The sequence below is a fragment of the Mauremys mutica genome, chromosome 4, assembly GCF_020497125.1.
Source record: "Mauremys mutica isolate MM-2020 ecotype Southern chromosome 4, ASM2049712v1, whole genome shotgun sequence".
NCBI classification, from domain to species: Eukaryota; Metazoa; Chordata; order Testudines; family Geoemydidae; genus Mauremys; species Mauremys mutica.
The window spans coordinates 147,112,461-147,133,523 of NC_059075.1; the positions used below are offsets into that span (position 1 = coordinate 147,112,461).

General features: G+C 47.9%; 2 protein-coding genes across 2 annotated transcripts; one reads left to right on the top strand and one right to left on the bottom strand.

Annotated features, from left to right (window-relative positions):
- Positions 1-2,718: 2,718 nt before the first annotated feature.
- Positions 2,719-3,663, top strand: LOC123369090 (olfactory receptor 11L1-like). Its single transcript, XM_045014453.1, has one exon. The coding sequence runs from the start codon at positions 2,719-2,721 to the stop codon at positions 3,661-3,663; it is 945 nt and encodes a 314-aa protein (XP_044870388.1).
- A 13,769-nt stretch (positions 3,664-17,432) lies between these two features.
- On the bottom strand, positions 17,433-18,365 carry LOC123369091 (olfactory receptor 10Q1-like). The gene has a single exon (XM_045014454.1). The coding sequence runs from the start codon at positions 18,363-18,365 to the stop codon at positions 17,433-17,435; it is 933 nt and encodes a 310-aa protein (XP_044870389.1).
- Between the last annotated feature and the right edge of the window lie 2,698 nt (positions 18,366-21,063).

Consider the following 21,063-nt stretch of genomic DNA (forward strand, 5'->3'; position numbering starts at 1 on the left):
TGTTCCAATGGTTAATTACCCTCATTGTTAAAAATTTATGCCTTATTGTCAATCTGAATTTGTCTAGCTTCAATTTCTAACCATTGGACGTTTGCTTTGTCTGCTAAATTGAAGAGATCATTATCAAATGTTTATTCCCCAGGCAGATACCTATAGACTGTAATCAAGTCATCCCTTATCCTTTTTGTTACGCTAAATAGACTGAACCCCTTGAGTTTATCACTCAACTGATTGCAGAGACAGCAGAAGAAGCTAGGAACTTAAGCAGCTCCCATATACATCCTTCATCCATCCTCCAACCCAATAAAGGATGCTGGCCTGGGGACTCAGATGTATGAGTACCTTGTCTTTCTCTAGGGCTCGGGAAAACGTTTCCTCTGAAAGTTTCTGATTATTGCTGTTGGTACCGCAGGAGAAAATGCATCTGGGTAACTATTTGCTCCTCGTAGAAACTAGGGATGAAAAAAATCAGTAGGTCCCCTCCAGCCCATAGGGTATGTCTACACTGGGGGGGGGGGGATAGCTCAGTGGTTTGAGCATTGCCCTGCTAAACCTAGGGTTGTGAGTTCAATCCTTGAGGGGACCATTTAGGGAACTGGGGTAAAAATCTGTTTGGGGATTGGTCCTGCTTTGAGCAGGGGGTTGGACCCCCTGAGGTCCCTTCCAACCCTGATATTCTGTGACGCCTGGGGCAGGCTGGCCTATGGCTGCTGAGTCAGGTTAAGGGGTTTTCTCATTGTGATGCAGACATATGGACTCAGGCTGCAGCCCAAGCTCTGGGACCTTCCAACCTCATAGGGTCTTAGAGCCTGGGTCCAGCTTGAGCCTGCACCTCTACACTGCAATGAAACAGCCTGTAGCAATGTGGGACTCACCCCTGCAGCACCTCCTGCTGGTTGTCTCAGGGAATTAGCTCATCCAGCCTCCAGAGCATCCTCTGCAGGCCAGGGTCCTGCTGCCACTTGGCCCCCTGTGTCCAACCCAGTGACCTTTGTCTTTGGTCACTGCCCCCTGGCAATACCCCCACAATCTCAGGGTCTCCCTACCAGGGGAAACCCCAACCCTCTATCCCTGCCTTGCCTCAGTCATGGGCTACTGTCAGTCACCAACTAGCCCCCATTCCTGAGGCAGACTGCAGTATAAGCCACTCATCACTGGCAAGGAGGGTTTGGACCTGCTGCCCCCTGCAGCCCCAATACCCATTGGCCTTCTGCTAGGCTGCAGCCAGGGGCTTTCCAGACTGGAGCTCCCCAGCCTTTCCCCAGCCCTGCTCCACTCAGGTACCCTGCCTCTAGCTCCCTGCAACAAGATCCACCTCCCTCTACAAACAGAGAGAGGCTCCTGGCTCCCAGCCTCTTTATACAGGCCAGCTGGGGCCTGATTGGGGCATGGCCCAGCTGCGGTTGTTTCCCCAATCAGACCAAGGTTTTCTCCCTTCTGCAGCCCCAGCCCTCTGCAGGGCTTATCCAACCCCTTCAGGGCTGGAGTGGGGGTGTTCACCTGGCTACACAGCCCATTAGCCTGAGCCCCGTAAACCAGAGTCAGCTGGCATGGGCCAGCCCCAGGTGTCCAACTGCAATGTGGACATATCCTTAGTTTGCTCCCTGTAGTGAACTGTGCAGTTAGTTTTAAATGATTCAAGAGATGTGACTCCCAGGGCTTCTGTGTTACACAGGCTGGCTGGCCAGGATATCAGGAAATGTCCCTCATCTTCTGCCTACATTTTCCTTTTATCAGATTCAGCCCATCATCCCTAGGTATGTATCATCCTTGGAGCATCCTAAACAATTCCTCACCATCCTGGATGTGTCTATGGACTATGTCCCCAGCTGGTGTCAATTGGCTGTAGCTCCACTGGAGGTAATAGCTGCACCAATAGTTGCACCTCAGCTCAGGATCTGACTCAATGATTCTATCAGATTCTCAGTTCAGCCCTTTACTAAGCCCTCTCTTCATGCTTAACTCTGCTAATATTTCCTCATAACTATAGCTGAGCTAATAATTACTTTTTCAGTTTGATGGCTGAAATGAAAAATCAAAAAAAAAATTGTTTCAGGTCAATCTGGAATTTTTGTCATGATCTTTTGTTTTGTACCATTTGCAGGTGGATTTGTGGTTTTTTTGGAAAAAATAAAATAAAAATAAATGTAACTAAATATGTGAAACAAAATGCCTTTTTGAAATGAAAAGCCAGAATGTTTTGTTTCAAAAATGTCAAAACTAAATGTTTCAACTTTTTAAAAACAATCTTTTTTTTTCTGGCTAAAACTTTTTGCTGAAATTCAACCTGAATTCGTGAATAGTTTTGGTAGCTTCAAAACTGCATATTTCATCAAATAAACTATTCCTCTGAAAACATTTCACATTTCACCTTGCTCTGCCCATATCTCTGTCTCCAGGGCCCTCCACTTCAGATACCATCTTATGGTATCAAGGTGCCCAAAACTGAACAGAAGGCATCAAAGATCCCTTTTCTCCCCTTGCAGGATGCAAATAAGATACTAGGAGCATCTTGTATCCTGCAAGGGAGAGAATATAGCCCTCGGTTTGGTCACAGCAGAGACACAGAGAGAGGCACCAGCCCTTCTCTGATCTCTGTGCCTGCTGTCCCCTGAATTCTCTCTCTGCTTGCCTCTTGCCCTTAGCCCCCATCCCATTCCTCCTCCTTCTCTCACAGCTGCTGTTCCTCTGAAGGTAACACCCTTGGCCTATACGAGCATGGAGAATCGAACGTCTGTCACTGAGTTCATCCTGCTGGGCTTCCCTCTCCTGCGCCAGCTTTGGCTCCTCTCCTTTGCCATCTTCCTGGCCATCTACCTCGTCACGCTGCTTGGCAATGCGGTGATCATCGCCCTCTCCCAGCTGGAGGCTGGCCTGCGCACCCCCATGTATTTCTTTCTCAGCAACTTCTCCCTGCTGGAGATGTGCTACACCTCGGTCACGGTGCCCCGGCTGCTGGGAGATCTCCAGCATGGCCATCGTGCCATCTCCTTCCGCGCCTGCATCGCCCAGATGTACTTCTTCTTCTTCTTCGGCTCCACAGAGTTCTTCCTCCTGGCTACCATGGCTTACGACCAGTACCTGGCCATCTGCCACCCGCTGCGCTACCCGGTGCTCATGAATGGCCGAGCCTGTGCCCGGCTCGCCCTCGCCTCCTGGGTGAGTGGCTTCCTTACCCCCTTCCTTCCCACAGCCTTCATCTCGCAGCTGCCCTTCTGTGGCACCAACCGAATCAACCACTTCTTCTGTGACACAGGGCCCCTGCTGAGGCTGTCAACCGGTGATACCCACATGGCCGACATCTTGGTCTTCCTGGTCTCGGCGGTGGTGGTGCTCAGTTCCTTCCTCCTGACTCTCACCTCCTACACCCTGATTGTCTCCGCCATCTGCCGTATCCCGTCAGCCACGGGGAGACACAAAGCATTCGCCACATGTGCCAGCCACCTCACCGTCGTCACCATCTTCTACGGCACGGTCATATTCATGTACATTCGTCCTGGATCTGGCCGGGCCTCCGACATGGACAAGGTGGTGTCGGTCTTCTATGCCATTATCATCCCGCTGCTGAACCCTGTCATCTATACCCTGAGGAACAGGGACTTCAAGAGAGCCCTAGGGAAGGCCCTGAGGAGAGTGAAGGTTGCCTTTACTGTCCTGACCTGAACCTCATCACACCCCATCCATGGGATCAGGAGTGGCCAAGCTGGCTATATATATGCAGAGAGGAATGATCTTCATGGAGCCGACTCGCCAGCTGGGACTCATTTCCAGACATCTTTCATAGAGCTTAAGGCCAGAAGGGACTATTAGATCATCAAGTGTGACCCCAAAAGCTACTGTAACCCCCAAGGAGATGACCTAGATTCCTGGAGCTCTGTCTGCTGGCAGCTCAGGGAGGAGGAGCCAAGGCAAACTCAGAGTCTACCCGGCAACCACTAGGGAGTGAGATGCCCCTCCCAGGGAGTTCAGAAAAGGGGAGAAGCTTTTTGGAGAGGCTGGAGCCAGCCAGGGGCCAGGGCAGGACTGGCTGTGTGGGGAGCTAGTGAGTCCCAGGCCTGCATGCAGGGTTCCCCCTGAGAACTGGCCTCTAGGGACCCGACCACAGATCCCTCAGCTGGGTTTTCCTTCCCCATGGATGATTCCCAATTGTTACGTTTGGGGAGAAATTTCCCCAGCCAGGCTGGGTTCACCTCCAGCTCCCCTGGTGAGACCAGTCCCCACATGGTCAGCGCTGCTAGTCCAGGGAAGCTGCCTGCGGAGAGTGTGACTGGAGGCTGGGCTAGGAGGCTACAGTTTGGATGTTAGGGTAGTTGTATAACTTACACCTTGAGCCCTGCACCCCTTTGTGGTGAAGGGAGATCCTGGGACCAACGCAGTCTGATTCCTGCCTAAGGAGGATCCCTGACAGCGGACCGCAGCCCCTGGAATCATCCAGCGTCATCTTCAAACCTGAAGATCATTCATGGAGTTTGTGAGTGCACCAGCTTTTAGTTAGTTAGTCAGGGAATTTATTTTGGGGACCCCCTACTCCCTGAACTGTGTCCTCAAGCCAGGGAGTGAGGGTTTGAGGATTTTATAACCGGCTGCTTATTACACCTGTGGAGGGATTCGCCACCTCCTCCCACTTGTGGGTCTTTTGGGCTGTACTGAACCCAGTCAGCCACACTGCTAAACGACTGGAGGGAATTTTATGGGTCATCAAGGGCCGCAGCAAAGTACGCGTACCAACGGGACACTAATTTTACACTTGTTACATCAAGTCACGGGTATTTTCAGTGTGGGCACCGGTGACCCTAAAAATAGTGTTTCACCCTGTTATGTTGTATTTGTTGCCTGTTTAATATAATTATTGTGTTGAATATATTTTTAGGTGTTGTGTTATTTCTTGGAAGTCTCCAACTATCTGACAAGTAAGTGGGGATTCCTCTGTAGGTAGAATTTTCCGCCCAAGCTGCCCTGATGACCCTGCCAGGAAGGAGCGATGGGGGTGGAGGCACTGCCAAATAATTTCATAGCAAAAAAGGAAAAAGATTCACCCTGCTGAGTGAGTGGCGGGATCCAAAAGAACCCAGACCTGCCCATCAAAACCTGTAATCGGATTGCCATCAAAGGAGGTAACCAGGTGGAGAGGGGTGCTTCACTACAGCTGGAACTGTGACAGGAATCCTGGACCCTCAGATTAAAAGTTTGTTACTCTTCTGACTGAGCTATCCAGGCAGGGATGGAGGTCAAGCAATAAAACCAATGTACTCAAGGTGTGTTAAACTCTCTCCCTTTCTTTCTAAGATCAGACATTTCCTGTTATTGTTAATTATTATTATTATGGCCCTATCTAGAGCGCCCAACTGTTTTCCGTTGCGCTGAGGACTGTACATGCACAGGCAGCTCGTTTCACAAGGGGGGGGGTTATACATCTATTTGTGACAGTGCAGGTGAGCCAGCATGCCGGAGTTTAAAAATCCTAGTGGTCAGAGAAGGTGATACGGGCATGGGGCTTTCTGAGTTCTAAGCTCACTGTTGCTATTGATTTATGTGCCTTTGGGCAAGTGGTTGCATTGCTGTGCCTCAGTTTCCCCAGTCATGAATGGGAACGACGATAACACTCACCTACCTCACATTTCCCCTATGGAGAACCATGAAAAGTCTGATCTAGTTTTATGGAAAAAATAGGTGTGACTCAGTTTCCCCTCTTACCTTGTATTGCTATCTGGCGGAGGGGAAGGGGTTAATTTCTTTCTCGTCCTGTGGGACGCTGTGACAAAGTGAGACCTTATAAGTGTGGAAACATCAAAGACTATTATATTGAGGTGCTGCAGACACTATTGGCACATGGGGTAGTCACTGTATTGTATTAAGTGACGTATGTATCTCTGTGTTCCTGGCTCACTGGTGCGTTACCTGGGGAATCTAGAATCACTAGTGGGGAATTAAGGCAAATCCCTAGACAGTTAAACAAACCTGAAGCAGTACCAGCCCTGGTGACTCCATGTGTCAGATGGGTGATGCCTGATAAGCTTAGCATGCATGTAGAATATGTATTGTTTTATTATAAGTTTCCTCTGTAATGCTTGTGCCCTAAATAACTGTACTGTGCTCTGTGCAAAATGGCTGTTCACTAGTAACCCTGTAACACTAGTAAGCCTGAATTTATCTAGCTTCAGCCTCCGGCCATTGGATCTTGTTATGCCTTTGCCTGTAATTTAGGAGCATAGGCATTGCCAGATTGGATCAGAGCCCAGCTCCATCTAGCTCAGTGTCCTGTCTCCGACAGTGGCTGGTATCAGATGCCACAGAGGGAGGTGTAAGAACCCCACAGTAGAAGATGTGGGATAATCTGCCTCCACATTAGGGCTCATTCTGGTCTCTGATAGCCAGAGATCAGCTTCAACTCTGCAGCAGGAGGTTTAATATCCCAACCGCAATATTTGTTAACATTGACTGTTCTAACTCGGGAGAGTCTTGTCATCCATAGAAATGACCAGTCCCTTCTTGAATCTTGCTAGGTTCTTGGCCTCAGCAACATTCTGTGGCAGGGAGTTCCACAGGTTAATGAAGTACAGTGTGAAAAAGTGTTTCCTGTTATCAGTCTGGAATTTACCGCCTCCCTATCTCACTGACTGTCCCCTTGTCCTTGTCTTAGGAGCCAGGGAGAACAGCAGCTCCTAATCTCCCTTTTCAGAATCAATCAGTATTTTATAAACTTTCAACCTGTCACCCTCCTCCCCGCCCCCTCTCTAAGGTGACAGTTCTGATCTTTTCAACTGCTCTTCATAGGACAGTTTTTCCAGCCACTTGATCGTTCTCATCGTTCTCCCTCTAGTCTGTGATAGCCTTGTGGAGATGGGATGCCCAGTCCTGCACAGTATCCAGATGAGACTGCACCACTGACTGATAGAAAGACAGTAACATATTTTCCATGTTATGCTCCATCCCATTCCTTATGCATCCTTACATCTTGTTTGCTTGTTTGGCCACAGCTCCACCTCAAGCAGGGAACTCCATTGAGCTGTCGACAGATGAGCTCCACCTAACGAAGAGAGGGAAGAGCATCTTTGCAAGCAGGCTGGCTAACCTAGTGAGAAGGGCTTTAAACTAGGTTCACCAGGAGAAAGAGACCAAAGCCCTGAGGTAAGTGAGGAAGCACAAGCAGGAGAGCACAAGAGGGGAGGACTCCTGCCTCCTACTGAGAAAGCAGAACAATGAGCGAGTTATCTTAAGTGCCTATGCACAAATGCAGGAAGCCTGGGAAACAAGCAGGGAGAACTGGGAGCCCTGGCACAGTCGAGGAACTATGATGTGATTGGAATAACAGAGACTTGGTGGGATAACTCACATGACTGGAGCACTGTCATGGATGGATATAAACTGTTCAGGAAGGACAGGCAGATCAGAAAAGGTGTGGGAATTGCATTGTATGTAAGAGAGCAGTATGACTGCTCAGAGCTCCGGTATGAAACTGCAGAAAAACCTGAGAGTCTGGATTAAGTTTAGAAGTGTGAGCAACAAGGGTGATGTCGTGGTGGGAGTCTGCCATAGACCACCAGACCGGGGGGTGAGGTGGACGAGGCTTTCTTCTGGCAACTAACAGAAGTTACTAGATCGCAGACCCTGGTTCATGGGGGACTTTAACAACCCCGATATCTGCTGGGAGAGCACTACAGCGGTGCACAGACAATCCAGGAAGTTTTTGGAAAGTGTAGGGGACAATTTCCTAGTGCAAGTGCTGGAGGAACTAACTAGGGGCAGAGCTCTTCTAGACCTGCTGCTCACAAACAGAGAAGAATTAGTAGGGGAAGCAAAAGTGGATGGGAACCTGGGAGGCAGTGACCATGAGATGGTTGAGTTCAGGATCCTGACACAAGGAAGAAAGGAGAGCAGCTGAATACGGACCCCGGACTTCAGAAATGCAGACTTTGACTCCCTCAGGGAACTGATGGGCAGGATCCCCATGGAAAATAACATGAGGGGGAAAGGAGTCCAGGAGAGCTGGCTGTATTTAAAGAATCCTTACTGAGGTTGCAGGAACAAACAATCCCGATGTGTAGGAAGAATAGTAAATATGGCTTTGGCTACACTTACACTTCAAAGCGCTGCCGCGGCAGCGCTGCCGCGGCAGCGCTTTGAAGCGCTAAGTGTAGTCAAAGCACCAGCGCTGGGAGAAAACTCTCCCAGCGCTGTCCGTACTCCACATCCCTGTGGGGAATAACGGACAGCGCTGGGAGCGCGGCTCCCAGCGCTGGGGCTCTGACTACACTGGCGCTTTGTAGCGCCGCAATTTGCAGCGCTGCAGAGGGTGTGTTTTCACACCCTGCTGCAGCGCTGCAAATTTGTAAGTGTAGCCAAGCCCTATGGCAGGCGACCAGCTTGGCTTAACAATTAAATCCTTGCTTATCTTAAACACAAAAAAGAAGCTTACAAGAAGTGGAAGATTGGACAAATGACCAGAGAGGAGTATAAAAATATTCCACAGGCATTCAGGAGTGAAATCAGGAAGGCCAAATCACACTTGGAGTTGCAGCTAGCAAGAGATGTTAAGAGTAACAAGAAGGGTTTCTTCAGGTATGTTAGCAACAAGAAGAAAGTCAAGGAAAGTGTGGGCCCCTTACTGAATGAGGGAGGCAACCTAGTGACAGAGGATATGGAAAAAGCTAATGTACTCAATGTTTTTTTGCATCTGTCTTCATGAACAAGGTCAGTTCCCAGACTGCTGCACTGGGCAGCACAGCATGGGGAGGAGAGGACCAGCCCTCTGTGGAGAAAGAAGTGGTTCAGGACTATTTAGAAAAGCTGGACGAGCACAAGTCCATGGGGCCGGATGTGCTGCATCAGAGGATGCTAAAGGAGTTGGTGGATGTGATTGCAGAGCCATTGGCCATTATCTTTGAAAACTCATGGTAATCGGGGGAGATCCCAGATGACTGGAAAAAGGTTAATGTAGTGCCCATCGTTAAAAAAGGGAAGAAGGAGGATCCGGGGAACTACAGGCCAGTCAGCCTCACCTCAGTCCCTGGAAAAATCATGGAGCAGGTCCTCCAGGAATCAATTCTGAAGTACTTAGAGGAAAGGAAAGTGATCAGGAACAGTCAGCATGGATTCACCAAGGACAAGTCATGCCTGACCAACCTAATTGCCTTCTATGATGAGATAACTGGATCGGTGGATGAGGGAAAAGCAGTGGACATGTTATTCCTTGCCAGCAAGTTAAAGAAGTATGGGATGGCTGGGGCCAGTTTTGTTCAAATATCGTCATTAATGATCTGGAGGATGGCATGGATTGCACCCTCAGCAAGTTTGCAGATGACACTAAACTGGGAGGAGTGGTAGATATGCTGGAGGGTAGGGATAGGATACAGCGGGACCTAGACAAATTAGAGGATTGGCCAAAAGAAATCTGATGAGGTTCAAAAAGGACTAGTGCAGAGTCCTGCACTTAGGACAGAAGAATCCCATGCAGTGCTACAGACTAGGGACCGAGTGGCTAGGCAGCAGTTCTGCAGAAAAGGACCTAGAGGTTACAGTGGACGAGAAGCTGGATATGAGTCAACAGTGTGCCCTTGTTGCCAAGAAGGCTAACGGCATTTTGGGCTGTATAAGTAGGGGTATTGCCAGCAGATTGAGGGATGTGATCATTCCCCTCTATTTGACATTGGTGAGGCCTCATCTGGAGTACTGTGTCCAGTTTTGGGCCCCACACTACAAGAAGGATGTGGAAAAATTGGAAAGAGTCCAGCGGAGGGCAACAAAAATCATTAGGGGGCTGGAGCACATGACTTATGAGGAGAGGCTGAGGGAACTGGGATTGTTTAGTCTGCAGAAGAGAAGAATGAGGGGGGGTTTGATAGCTGCTTTCAACTACCTGAAAGGGGGTTACAAAGAGGATGGAACTAGACTGTTCTCAGTGGTAGCTGATGACAGAACAAGGAGTAATGGTCTCAAGTTGCAGTGGGGGAGGTTTAGGTTGGATATTTGGAAAAACTTTTTCGATAGGAGGGTAGTGAAGCACTGGAATGGGTTACCTAGGGAGGTGGTGGAATCTCCTTCCTTAGTGGTTTTTAAGGTCAGGCGTGACAAAGCCCTGGCTGAGATGATTTAGTTGGGGATTGATCCTGCTTTGAGCAGGGGGTTGGACTAGATACCTCCTGAGGTCCCTTCCAACCCTGATATTCTATGATTCTATGAATGTTTTCAGAATGGAGACAGGTAAATAGTGGTGTTCCCCAGGGGTGTGTACTGGGACTAGTCCTATTCAATATATTCATAAATGATCTGGAAAAAGGGGTAAACAGTGAGGTGGCAAAATTTGCAGATGATACAAAATTGCTCAAGATAGTTAAATTCCAGTCAGACTGTGAAGAGCTACAAAAGGATCTCTCAAAACTGGGTGACTGGCAACAAAATGGCAGATGAAATTCAATGTTGATAAATGCAAAGTAATGCGCATTGGAAAACATAATCCCAACTATACATATAAAATGATGGGATCTACATTGGCTGGTACCACTACAAAAAAAAGAGATATTAGAGTCACTGCGGAGAGTTCTCTGAAAACATCCACTCAATGTGCAGCGGCAGTCAAAAAAGCAAACAGAATGCTGGGAATCATTAAGAAAGGGCTAGATAATAAAAGAGAAAAGATCATATTGCCTCTAATAAATCCATGGTACGCCCACATCTTGAATACTGTGTGCAGATGTGGTCGCCCCATCTCAAAAAAGATATATTGGAGTTGGAAAAGGTTCAGAAAAGGGCAACAAAAATGATTAGGGGTATGCAAGGTTTGCTTTGAGGTTTGGTTTTAAGCAGTCTGAGGCCCTGAGCCAAAACCCATTGGAACTGCTGGGAGATTTTCCATTGACTTCTGAGGAATTTGGATCAGGTCCTAAATAATAACAATCCCTAGCTTTTCCTCAGCAGACCCCAAAGCGCTTTTCAAAGGACATTAGGATCATTAGCCCCATTTTATGGATGGGTAAACTGAGGCACAGAGAGGGAAAATGAGTTGTTCAAGATCACCCAGCAGACCAGCAGTGGATCAAGGAATAGAACCAGCTCTCTGAAATCCCATTCCAGTGCTACACCCTGTAGAAAGCACATAGGGCAAGGAGAGTCCATTATTTTTTGTCAAGATCCACATTTCTTGGTCAAGGTATAGTAAAGATCCAGACACCAGAGAAAATAAAATAATAACAATAATGATAATTAAGTAAATAAAAATATTTTGAGAACCTTTCGAAAGTGTCTGGTGATCCAGATTTGGCCCACGGTCTACCTATTGACTACCTCGACATAGAACTACGTGTGGACTAGTGGGCTGAGCATTGGGCTAGGAGCCAAAGACTCCTGATTATATAATCCTGGCTTTGGCACTCCCTTCCTTGCACATGTTAGTTCCCCCCATGCCTCAGTTTCTCCATATACCTACTGTCATAAACAGATAGTTAAGGGTTAATGTCTCTTTTACCTGTAAAGGGTTAACAAGCTCAGTGAACCTGATGGACACCTGACCAGAGGACCAATCAAGGGACAAGATAATTTCAAATCTCTGTGGAGGGAAGTCTTTGTTTGTGTTCTTTGTTTTTTGGGGATTGTTCTCTCTTGGGATTAAGAGAGGCCAGACGTACATCCAGGCTCTCCAAGCTTCCTGAAATATTTCCTTCTATTCAGTATAGTGAGTATTAGCAAGGCGGATTAGTTTTGTGATTAATTTCTGTATTTGCAAATGTGTGTTTGCTGGAGAAATATCTTTATTTCTGTTTGCTGTTACTTTTGATTATTCTGAGAAAGGAGGGGGGGGGGGGAGTCCCTCTAGGTTTATAAGCTAGACCCTGTAATATTTTTCATCCTGGTGTTACAGAGATAGTGTTACTTTCTTTCTTTCTTTTAATAAAATCTTTCCTTTTAAGAACCAAATTGTTTTCTTCCCTTGTTTGGAACCTCAGGGGAAGAGGACGGGGGAAGGTGAATCCCTCTTTGTTTTGATTTAAGGAGTTTGAATCAAGGTGATCTCTCCCGACGGCTAAGGGAGGGGGAGGGGGGGAATGGGCTATTTCCCTTTGTGTTAACACTGGAATTTCTAGCTGGTGGCAGCATTACCAGATCTAAACTAGGATTTAAGTTTAGAGGAGCCCATGCAGGTCCTCATCTTGTGGACGCTAAAGTTCCAAGTGGGGAATAAACCTCTGACACCTACAAAACATGGAGTGCAGATTTCTCAGTGCATTTCTGTAATATGTTGTCTGTGCGCAAAGGAGCTATATATGTTCGTTAACCAAGCTGGGCAAATAAGTTTATTTCTTTGTTGGCAATTTCTAAGTTAGAAAAAAATAGTTGTGAGTCTGATGAAAAATAACACATTTTTGAAATGTTTGGTGAATCAAATTTTTTTTTTTAATTTAAGTTCGGGTCAAACAAACTGTTTTGTTTTGCTTTTGACCATTTCAAAATGGTTTGGAATTAAAAAAAAAAAGTCAAGGAATTTTTTACATGAAAAGTCATTTCAAAGTGAAAAATCAAAACAGTTCAATTTTTTCCATTCCCTTTCCCATGCACCCCCACACCAAAACAAACAGTTTGGCCAAATGATCATGAATTCATGAACCGTTCTGGTGTTGAGGAATCTGCATATTTCACAAGAAAAGGTTTAATTTGAAAAATGTCACCCGGCTGTAACCATGAACTCTGACGTCTGCGTTTCTCTTGTGTCTTCTTTGGAGAGATGGCGGGACATAGCTTCATAGCTGAGCTCAGCAGCTATGTAACCTACAGGTGGTGCTGTCAGCTCAGTCCATCCCCTGGCACCTTACATGATACACTTTGTCTCAAATTTAGTGCAATTGTGCAACAGTAGTATAAACAATTATATAAATGGTCATCTTCAATCCTACAGCATCACACTGTCTACAGTGATTGTCAAGAGGTAATGAATGTGAAGGGAATTGATTATCTGAACTGAAGGTCCACACCCAGCTAAGACCCTGCTTGTAGCCTGTATAGTCACAATAATGTCCCCACACATCTCTTTCCCCAAACTATGGGGATAGTAGGTAGGACCATGCAGCAGAGCACGTGGTCCTTGCTCAGAAATCCCCAAGTGAGACCCCCTCCCATCAGCACTTATTGTTTCATTGTACACACCCATCACTCCGTATCTCTGTCTCCCCGTGTTGTCTCTTGCCTAATACGTAGATTGTGAGCGTTTTAGCGCAAGGACTGTCTGATTGTTTGTTCTGTGTCTCTACAGCACTTAGAGGCATAACGTCGTTGTTTATGAGTGGGGCTCCCAGGCACTACATTAATGAAGAAGAAAAGAAGGAAAGAATCACTCTGTATCCTTTAAGGGATAAACACAAAAACATCTCCTTTCTAGTTACATATGCCTGGAAGTCTTAATTCGGTCAATGGTGCTTTGCAGCCCAGCTATCTGTTCTGTCAGGACCTGCATTTGTTGGGCAAGTTCCTCTCTGGTGCTCACCATCAGTACACCAGCTGTTCATAGGGGTGCTGTGCTGGCTGGCTCAGATGTTTGGGCTTCCCAGCATTCACTGGCAGCCTGCCTTTCTTCCTCCTCTCTGACCTCTTTTATCAGCTGGGAGTAACTCGGGGGACGTTCCCGTCGTTCTCTGAACCGGAGATCAAATAGAATCGGATTCTGACATTGAGTTCCTCTTTCAATTTGAGCCAGTCTGGTCTGATCCATCTGCTCAGCAGTCACTGCTCTCCTCTGGACAACTCTCTGAAGCAGCCTCTCCAGCCTCTGTATATAGACTGAAACCTTCTCACCCCTTCGCTTTTGGGAATTAAGGAACTTACAATAACTATCCTCAGAGCCCTCTATGCTCCCAAAGGTGTGATCGAGGGCCTCTAGGGAGTCCTTCACACCGACCCCAGGGTTAGTGAGCTTCAGGGTGCGAATCACGTCTAATGCTGGGCCCCTGAGGCTCTCTACTAGACAGCTTCACTTTCCTGCATCTGGTACAGCCCACTCCTGCAGCATTTCAGTGGTATGTTCCAACCAGGGTTCAAACTCCTCTTCTCCAGGTATTGGGATGGAACTCCCAGCAAATAACCTTAACTTGCAATAGGAGCTTGATGTAGCATGGGACAACACAACCTTTTCCAATGTTTGCCCCAAGGTTTGCCCCAATCATCGGCCAAGGCTGCAGCCTCTGAGCTAGGGGCTACTGAGTCATAGCCCAACAAACCTGACGCATTAGCAATTATACAAACAGTGATTTCCCCAAAATATAAACACAATTGTTTCTCCAACTTAGTGGATCACTCAGGAGGTGCTTGCGAGGGGCACGGACCCGGTATCCCCGACGAGCCCTGCAAAATGTAACCCTTCTGCCAGGTGGAGCCAGCAGCAATCAGGGACGGGTTCAATATCTAGGGGTTCCTTTTCAACAATACAGCGCAGAACTGGCTTGAGCCCTGTGACATTACTGACATAACCTGTGACCGTATAGATCATTGTTGCAACCACTGTTATATATTTGCCACAAATACTGTACAAAGATTGTCATGTAAGGTGTCTATGGAAAGGTTATGATTTGCCGATTATGATTACGCTGTCTGTATGTGTGTATCATTTTTGTAGTTGAAGTTATGAATATTGACTATGTACTGGCATTTCAATGTGTTTTGATTCTAAGTAGCCTCAGTGAAGCATTTGGACAGCTTCTTGAGAAAGGACTATTCTCAGTAAGTGCCCAATCAAGAAACACTTAACTGACAATGGAGTTTGGGAGACGCCAACCCACATCTGAGCTTTCCTGGGAACGTTCGAACTAACATGTAAACAATGGTGTCGGCCTGTAAAGAGCTGAGTCATGCATGGACATGTGACTTGCCCATGTGTCTCCAAACTCCATCTTGCTGCTGTGACCTTCCAAGGGCAGAGGATATAAAAGGCCCCCAAAACCCCTCCATCTTGTCTTTGATCCTGCTTCTTGCCTCTGGAGGAACCTTGCTACAAACTGAAGCTCTAAACAAAGCACTGAACGACCCATCCCAGCGGGGGATGTACTCCAGAGATTTGATTTGAACCTGCAATTTATTTCATCACTGCTACAAGCCTGAACCAACAACTTTGCCATTACTGTATGTAATTGATTCCATTTAACCAGTTCTAGCTCTCATCTATATTTCTTTCTTTTTATGAATAAACCTTTAGATTTTAGATTCTAAAGGATTGGCAACAGTGTGATTTGTGGGTAAGATCTGATTTGTATATTGACCTGGGTCTGGGGCTTGGCCCTTTGGGATCAGGAGAACCTTTTTTCTTTTACTGGGTTATTGGTTTTCATAACCATTTGTCCCCATAACGAGTGGCACTGGTGGTGATACTGGGAAACTGGAGCATCTAAGGGAATTGCTTGTGTGACTTATGGTTAGCCAGTGGGGTAAAACCGAAGTCTTCTCTGTTTGGCTTGTTTGGTTTGCCTTGGTGTGAAAAAGGAACCCCAGCCTTGGGCTGTAACTGCCCTGCTCTAAGCAATTTGTCCTGAATTGGTACTCTCAGAAGTGTCCCACCAAAGGCAGCATTGTTACAAGCCCCCACCCAGTAACCTGGGAAAATTACACACCACTCCTGGGCGCCGCTGAGAGGCAACACTTCCCCACTCGCAAGCACAGAGTCTGAGTATAGAAAAGAAACTTTTAATGAAAGGAGAGAAGTCACCTGACATTAATTAGAGAAAATACCACAAATGGCGTTCATAATCATAAAGCTGTGAGCAGGACACCCACCCCAGAGTGTGTGGGGCAGTGCCTTCCACCTCATGTTTGCGAGTTCTACAACCACAAGTTCCTTTACTGTGCCCTCCTCTGCTCCCTCATCATACCCTGCTCACAGTGGTTGTCCTTGGTCAGTGAGGACCCAGGGTTCAGAGTTGCATCTGTGTGAGTTCTCCTCCCATCTGGGGAAGAAGGCACCTTGCTTGCTCCACCATCTGAGCGCTTGAAGTTATATATATGTTGATATACACCATCACGTGCCAGCAATCCCCTCTATCATGTACATTGGCCAGACCGGACAGTCTCTATGCAAAAGAATAAATGGACACAAATCAGACATCAAGAATTGTAACATTCAAAAACCAGTAGAAGAACACTTCAGTCTCCCTGGACACTCAATAACAGACTTAAAAGTAGCAATTCTTCAACAAAAAATCTTCAAAAACAGACCCCAACGAGAAACTGCAGAACTGGAATTAATTTGCGAACTGGACACCACATCAAATTAGGCCTGATTAAAGACTGGGAGTGGATGGATCACTACAAAAAGTAATTTTCCCCTCTGCTGATACTCACACCTTCTTGTCAGCTGTTGGAAATGGGTGACGTCCACCTTGACTGCATTGGCCTTGTTAGCACCACAAAAGTAATTTTCCTCCTTTGATATTCACCCCTTCTCATCAACTGTTGAGAATAGGCCACTTCCACCTTAACTGAATTAGCCTCGTTAGCAATGACACCCCACTTGGTAAGGCAACTCCCATCTTTTCATGTGCTGTAACATTTATACAGCTTTCTGTATTTTTCAATCCATGCATCTGATGAAGTGGGTTTTAGCCCACAAAAGCTTATGCTCAAATAAATGTGTTAGTCTCCAAGGTGCCACAAGGACTCCTCGTTGTTTTGGCTTAACAAGGTTCTTTCAGCTGAGAGCGACCCCCTCATTTGGGACAGGTTGAGCACAGTTCTGCTCCCCTTTATTCATACAATATTGACAACAATATTGATAACAACATTTCACTATTCCTGCATTCAGTACTAATGCGATTTGTAACCCAACACCAGCCAAAGTTGATTACTTTGAGCAACACCGCTCTGTCTGCCGGTTATCTAAGCAGAGTAGGTGTGTTCATTTAAATAGAAGTCTCTCTCCCTCCCAGTTAGCTGTCAGGGGAGAATTCATTCAGACCCTGCTTACACAAGAATCTTGAAGCTCTGCGTGCTAAAAGAATTTTCACTGGAGACATCCAAGTCTCTCTCAGAGAGAATCCACCTAACACAGTGAAGTAACTTAGTTAAGCGTCAGCAGAATCTTACGACTGGCATCTGCTGTGAATCCAGACAGGATGAAAATTCAGAGGGTTCCAATTTGGATTCTCCACAGCAGAAATGGTTTAGCCTATGGGGCTGAGAAAAAAATCCCACCCTGTCCCCTACGGTACACAAATCTAGATGAGTCCAGATGCATTATTCTGTAGCTTGGATTGATTTTTGCTTTCCTCTGAAGCATCTGTCCCGATCCCAGGCTGGGTGGATCATTAACCTGATCCAATGAAGCAGGAAGTAGGCTATAAGGTGAGCTGAGCTATTGGTCTGCAGGAGGCAGGATACTCAGTGAGGTGGACTAAGGGCAGCTACTCACTGTGGGAGATCCAAGATGTCATTTCCCATGATGACCTGTATCCTCTGCAAAGCTGTTACCCTGTTCGTCTCCTGAAAACTTTTGCAATGGCCTCCTTGAGCTCCTTGTTCCTCAGGCTGTATATCAAAGGGTTGAAGATGGGGCTCCCAAATGTGTATCCCAGCGAGATCAACCGGTCCAGTTCATCTGACCAGCTGCCCTTCGGGTGCAAGTAGACCAGGCTGAGGCAGCCGTACTGCAGCAGCACCACCATGAGATGGGAGGAGCAGGTGTGGAAGGCGCGGCGCTGGCCCTCAGCCGAGCGGATGCGCAGGATGGTGGTGATAATGTAGACGTAGGAGACACAGATCAGGAGGAAGGGGAGGATGACTATCAGGACACTGGCGATGAACTGGGCGATCTCCTCAGAGCGGGTGTCAGTCCTGGCCAGCTTCAGCACCTGGTTGACGTCGCAGAGGAAATGGTTGACCCCATTGAAGCCATAAAAGGGCAGGCGGAAGATCAGCACTGTGATCTGCAGGGAAAGCAGCCCTCCAAGGGCCAGCGAAGCGGCCACCAGCCACAGGCAGAGCCGCCGCGTCATAATGAGTGTGTAGTGCAGTGGGTGGCAGATGGCCACGTACCGGTCATAGGCCATGGCCACCAGCAGGAAGCAATCTGAGCTGCCCAGACCAAGGAAGAAGAACATCTGGGCCCCACAGCCCCCAAAGCTGATTCTCTTCCTCTCCTGCAGGGCATTCACCAGCATCTGTGGGAAGATGGCTGCAGCGTAGCCAAGCTCAATGATGGACAGGCCCTCCAGGAAGAAGTACATGGGGGTGTGCAGACGGGTGTCCTCCCGTATCGCCACCAGGATGAGCAGGTTCCCTGTCACAGCGGCTGTGAAGACCAGGCTGATGCCCATGAAGAGAAGGGTCTGAAGATCAGGGTGGGTGGGAAAGGCCAGGAATACAAACTCCATCACCACTGTGTGGTTCCCTGGGGGCATTGGTCTTGCTGTCTCATGCTCTGCTGGGAGACAATGAGAGACATTGTGAGATGGATAAGACGCCACCCAGGGGGCCAGATTCCTCAAGGCACCCAATCTCACTCCTTTACCCCATTGCTTCTCGTAGCTCTCCTCAAATCCCACAAATATCCTCCCACCTCTCCTCTTCCAGCCTGGGAGACCTCGCAGGTTCAAAGGACATGTGCTCTCCAGTGCAGCTGTTTTAAAAGGGGAAGCAAGAAGGCTGGTGTCACTATCTCTCATGAGGCATGAGGTTCACTCACACCGGGCATCATTCATGCCTCAGCTCAATTCGGGCAGCCTGGGTGGCCTTGCTAAATTAGCTACTCACTCGGAGTCCCCTGAACTGGATCCGAATTGGACCCTGGTCTCTCTTTCAAATGTTTCAGGAGTCTGTGGGCCAGAAATGACGCCCTAAAAATGACCCTTCTGCTTAGAGGATCACACCTGTATTAGCACTGAGGATCTTCTAGCTCCTCTTTTCCCCTGAGCGGCCTTAATTATTCTCTGCTCTTCACAGAGCGGAGGCACCAGACTCCTCACAAGGAAGGGAGCAGATATCCTTATCCCCACTCACAGAGGTGGAGCTGGGGCCTAGAGAGGTTTCGACCTGTGTCCTCAAAAATGGTCTCTGAGTTCGGAGAGGAGGAAGCCAACCCAGGCCGTGGGTTATAGCCCCTGCCATGCAATGGATGGGAATCCCTGAGGATATACAGGTGGAGATGGGATGGAAGGGTTGGTCGGCACACAATGTGAGAAGCTGATGAACTGGGAGAGAAGGTACCCAGGAGCCGGTGGGACCCATGGGCCAGCCCCTCAGCTGGATAAAGTCCTTGGCACTATGTTGATTTGAGAGCCAGGTGGGGAATATTTGGTGTCTGGAATGAAAGGGTCATGGCCAAAATAGTTACATCTGAGTGTAGGGCAGGCCTGGGGCCCATCGACTCCATTGAAAGTTGCACCCAAGCTTAAAGTTAAATATGTGCCAGGGTGCTGCCCTGAAAACATCCGTTTAGCTAAATCAGGGCCTGTAGCAGTAAAATCTGATTAACTTCAGGCACCATGATACCTGGGAGCTGCTGCATCATGAAGCCATTTGCAGTGCGACAACTGGACCATGCAAATATCACACGTGCCAACTCCACATAGCAGGAAGTCACCAAAGAAACCCTGAAAAGTTGCTAGATGTCGCTATTTAAGCAGTCAAAAAATGTCAAAATTGTCAGTAAACAAACTTCTCACAGAATTCAAAAGCGAATTTATATATACCTGCCCGGGTGAGAGGACACTGCCAGCTGCTGAACAGAAAGCAGCAGCACTGCTGGGTGCTCCCTCTCCGGCTGGATAGTGTTGGCAGCTGAGTTTATGAAGTTATCACTGAGTGGCTCTGTTGGTGTCGCTCAACTGGTAGGGGGCTGGCAGGGGGTTTCTGGCTGACCTGGTTACACAAGATGATATCAGGCGAGCTAAAAGAGGGCTGGGGGAACTGGTGCAAGGAATCAAATGCCACTTTACAGGGTCGCCATTTCCACGGCACCAAATTGCCCAGCCCTTTGCTCTCTTCCACTCCTTGTTTCTGTGTATTGTCTTTCCTTGTCTTTCTTCCCTCTATTTTTAACATTCTTCATTCCCCCTCTCCTTTATGTAAAGGGCTATTCTCTGTCTCCGGTTTCCCCCTGAATGAATCTCATGGAGAAGCAAAGTCCCTTTGCATCTCACTCTTCTGAATGTTTGCTACCAGGCTAGCTGTCGTTGGAGTGGTCTAGAAATGTGCAGATCCCTGTTCCATTCCCCCCCCCCACACACTTTCCTCCCCAAACAACTAAACCCCCAGCAGACAAAATCCGCACACAGGCTGACGGCGAGAATTGAAGGGAAGTTCAGAGAATTCAGAGCCAACAATTGCAGCAAAGCCCCTAGTGATCTCAGGCACAGTTTGGGGGTTTTGCTGGCTGGGAGCTGAGCCCCGGGATCTAGGGGAGGAGTGACCCTCTGGTGGGATTTGATCGGCACAAAGAGTAACGTGTTCTATGGCTGGAGAGACCAAATTGCCCCTCTTGGGCAGCATGGAAAGAATTCCAAACAAGCCTTTTCTCAAGGCAACGTCTGCTCCGGGGGAGGCCGCTCAGCCCCGCAGGGGCGAAGGGAATCTGGGCTGCGCCCCCAGACAGCAGAGCTCCAAAGGGAGGCCTGGTGTGGCAGCCAAATGCCAGGTTAAGAAGTAGGAGGACCCCAGCCCTGCCCCGTGTAGCCAAGACCTCCAGAAACCCCCTGCCAGCCCCCTACCAGCTGAGAGACACCAACAGAGCCGGTCAATGTTAACAAAATAAACTCAGCTGCCAAGACTATCCAGCCAGAGAGGGAGCACCCAGTATTGCTGCTGCTTTCTGTTCAGCAGCTGGGAGCGTCCTCTCGCCCAGGCAGGGTGAGCGCAGAAGCCAGTACCAAGGGCAGGTTCAGCAGAGTCCCAAGGAATTGCTCAGCCAGACAAGCCAGCTTCCCACTCCTTGGAGAGAGTTTTTGATCATTTCGGTGGGCAAAGGCTCAAAAGATCTGTTGACAAATGTTTTTTCCTGCATCGGCCTCGCCCAGGGAGTGGTGCCTGCCCTGGTCACTAATAGTTTTTATTAAGCAGAAGATCATGACCTTTCCCCTTAGTGTTGTATCCTCTCCTCTT

Coding starts and splice junctions, on each gene's coding strand:
- LOC123369090 (XM_045014453.1), top strand. CDS start 2,719: ATGGAGAATCGAACGTCTGTCACTGAGTTCATCCTGCTGGGCTTCCCT.
- LOC123369091 (XM_045014454.1), bottom strand. CDS start 18,365: ATGCCCCCAGGGAACCACACAGTGGTGATGGAGTTTGTATTCCTGGCC.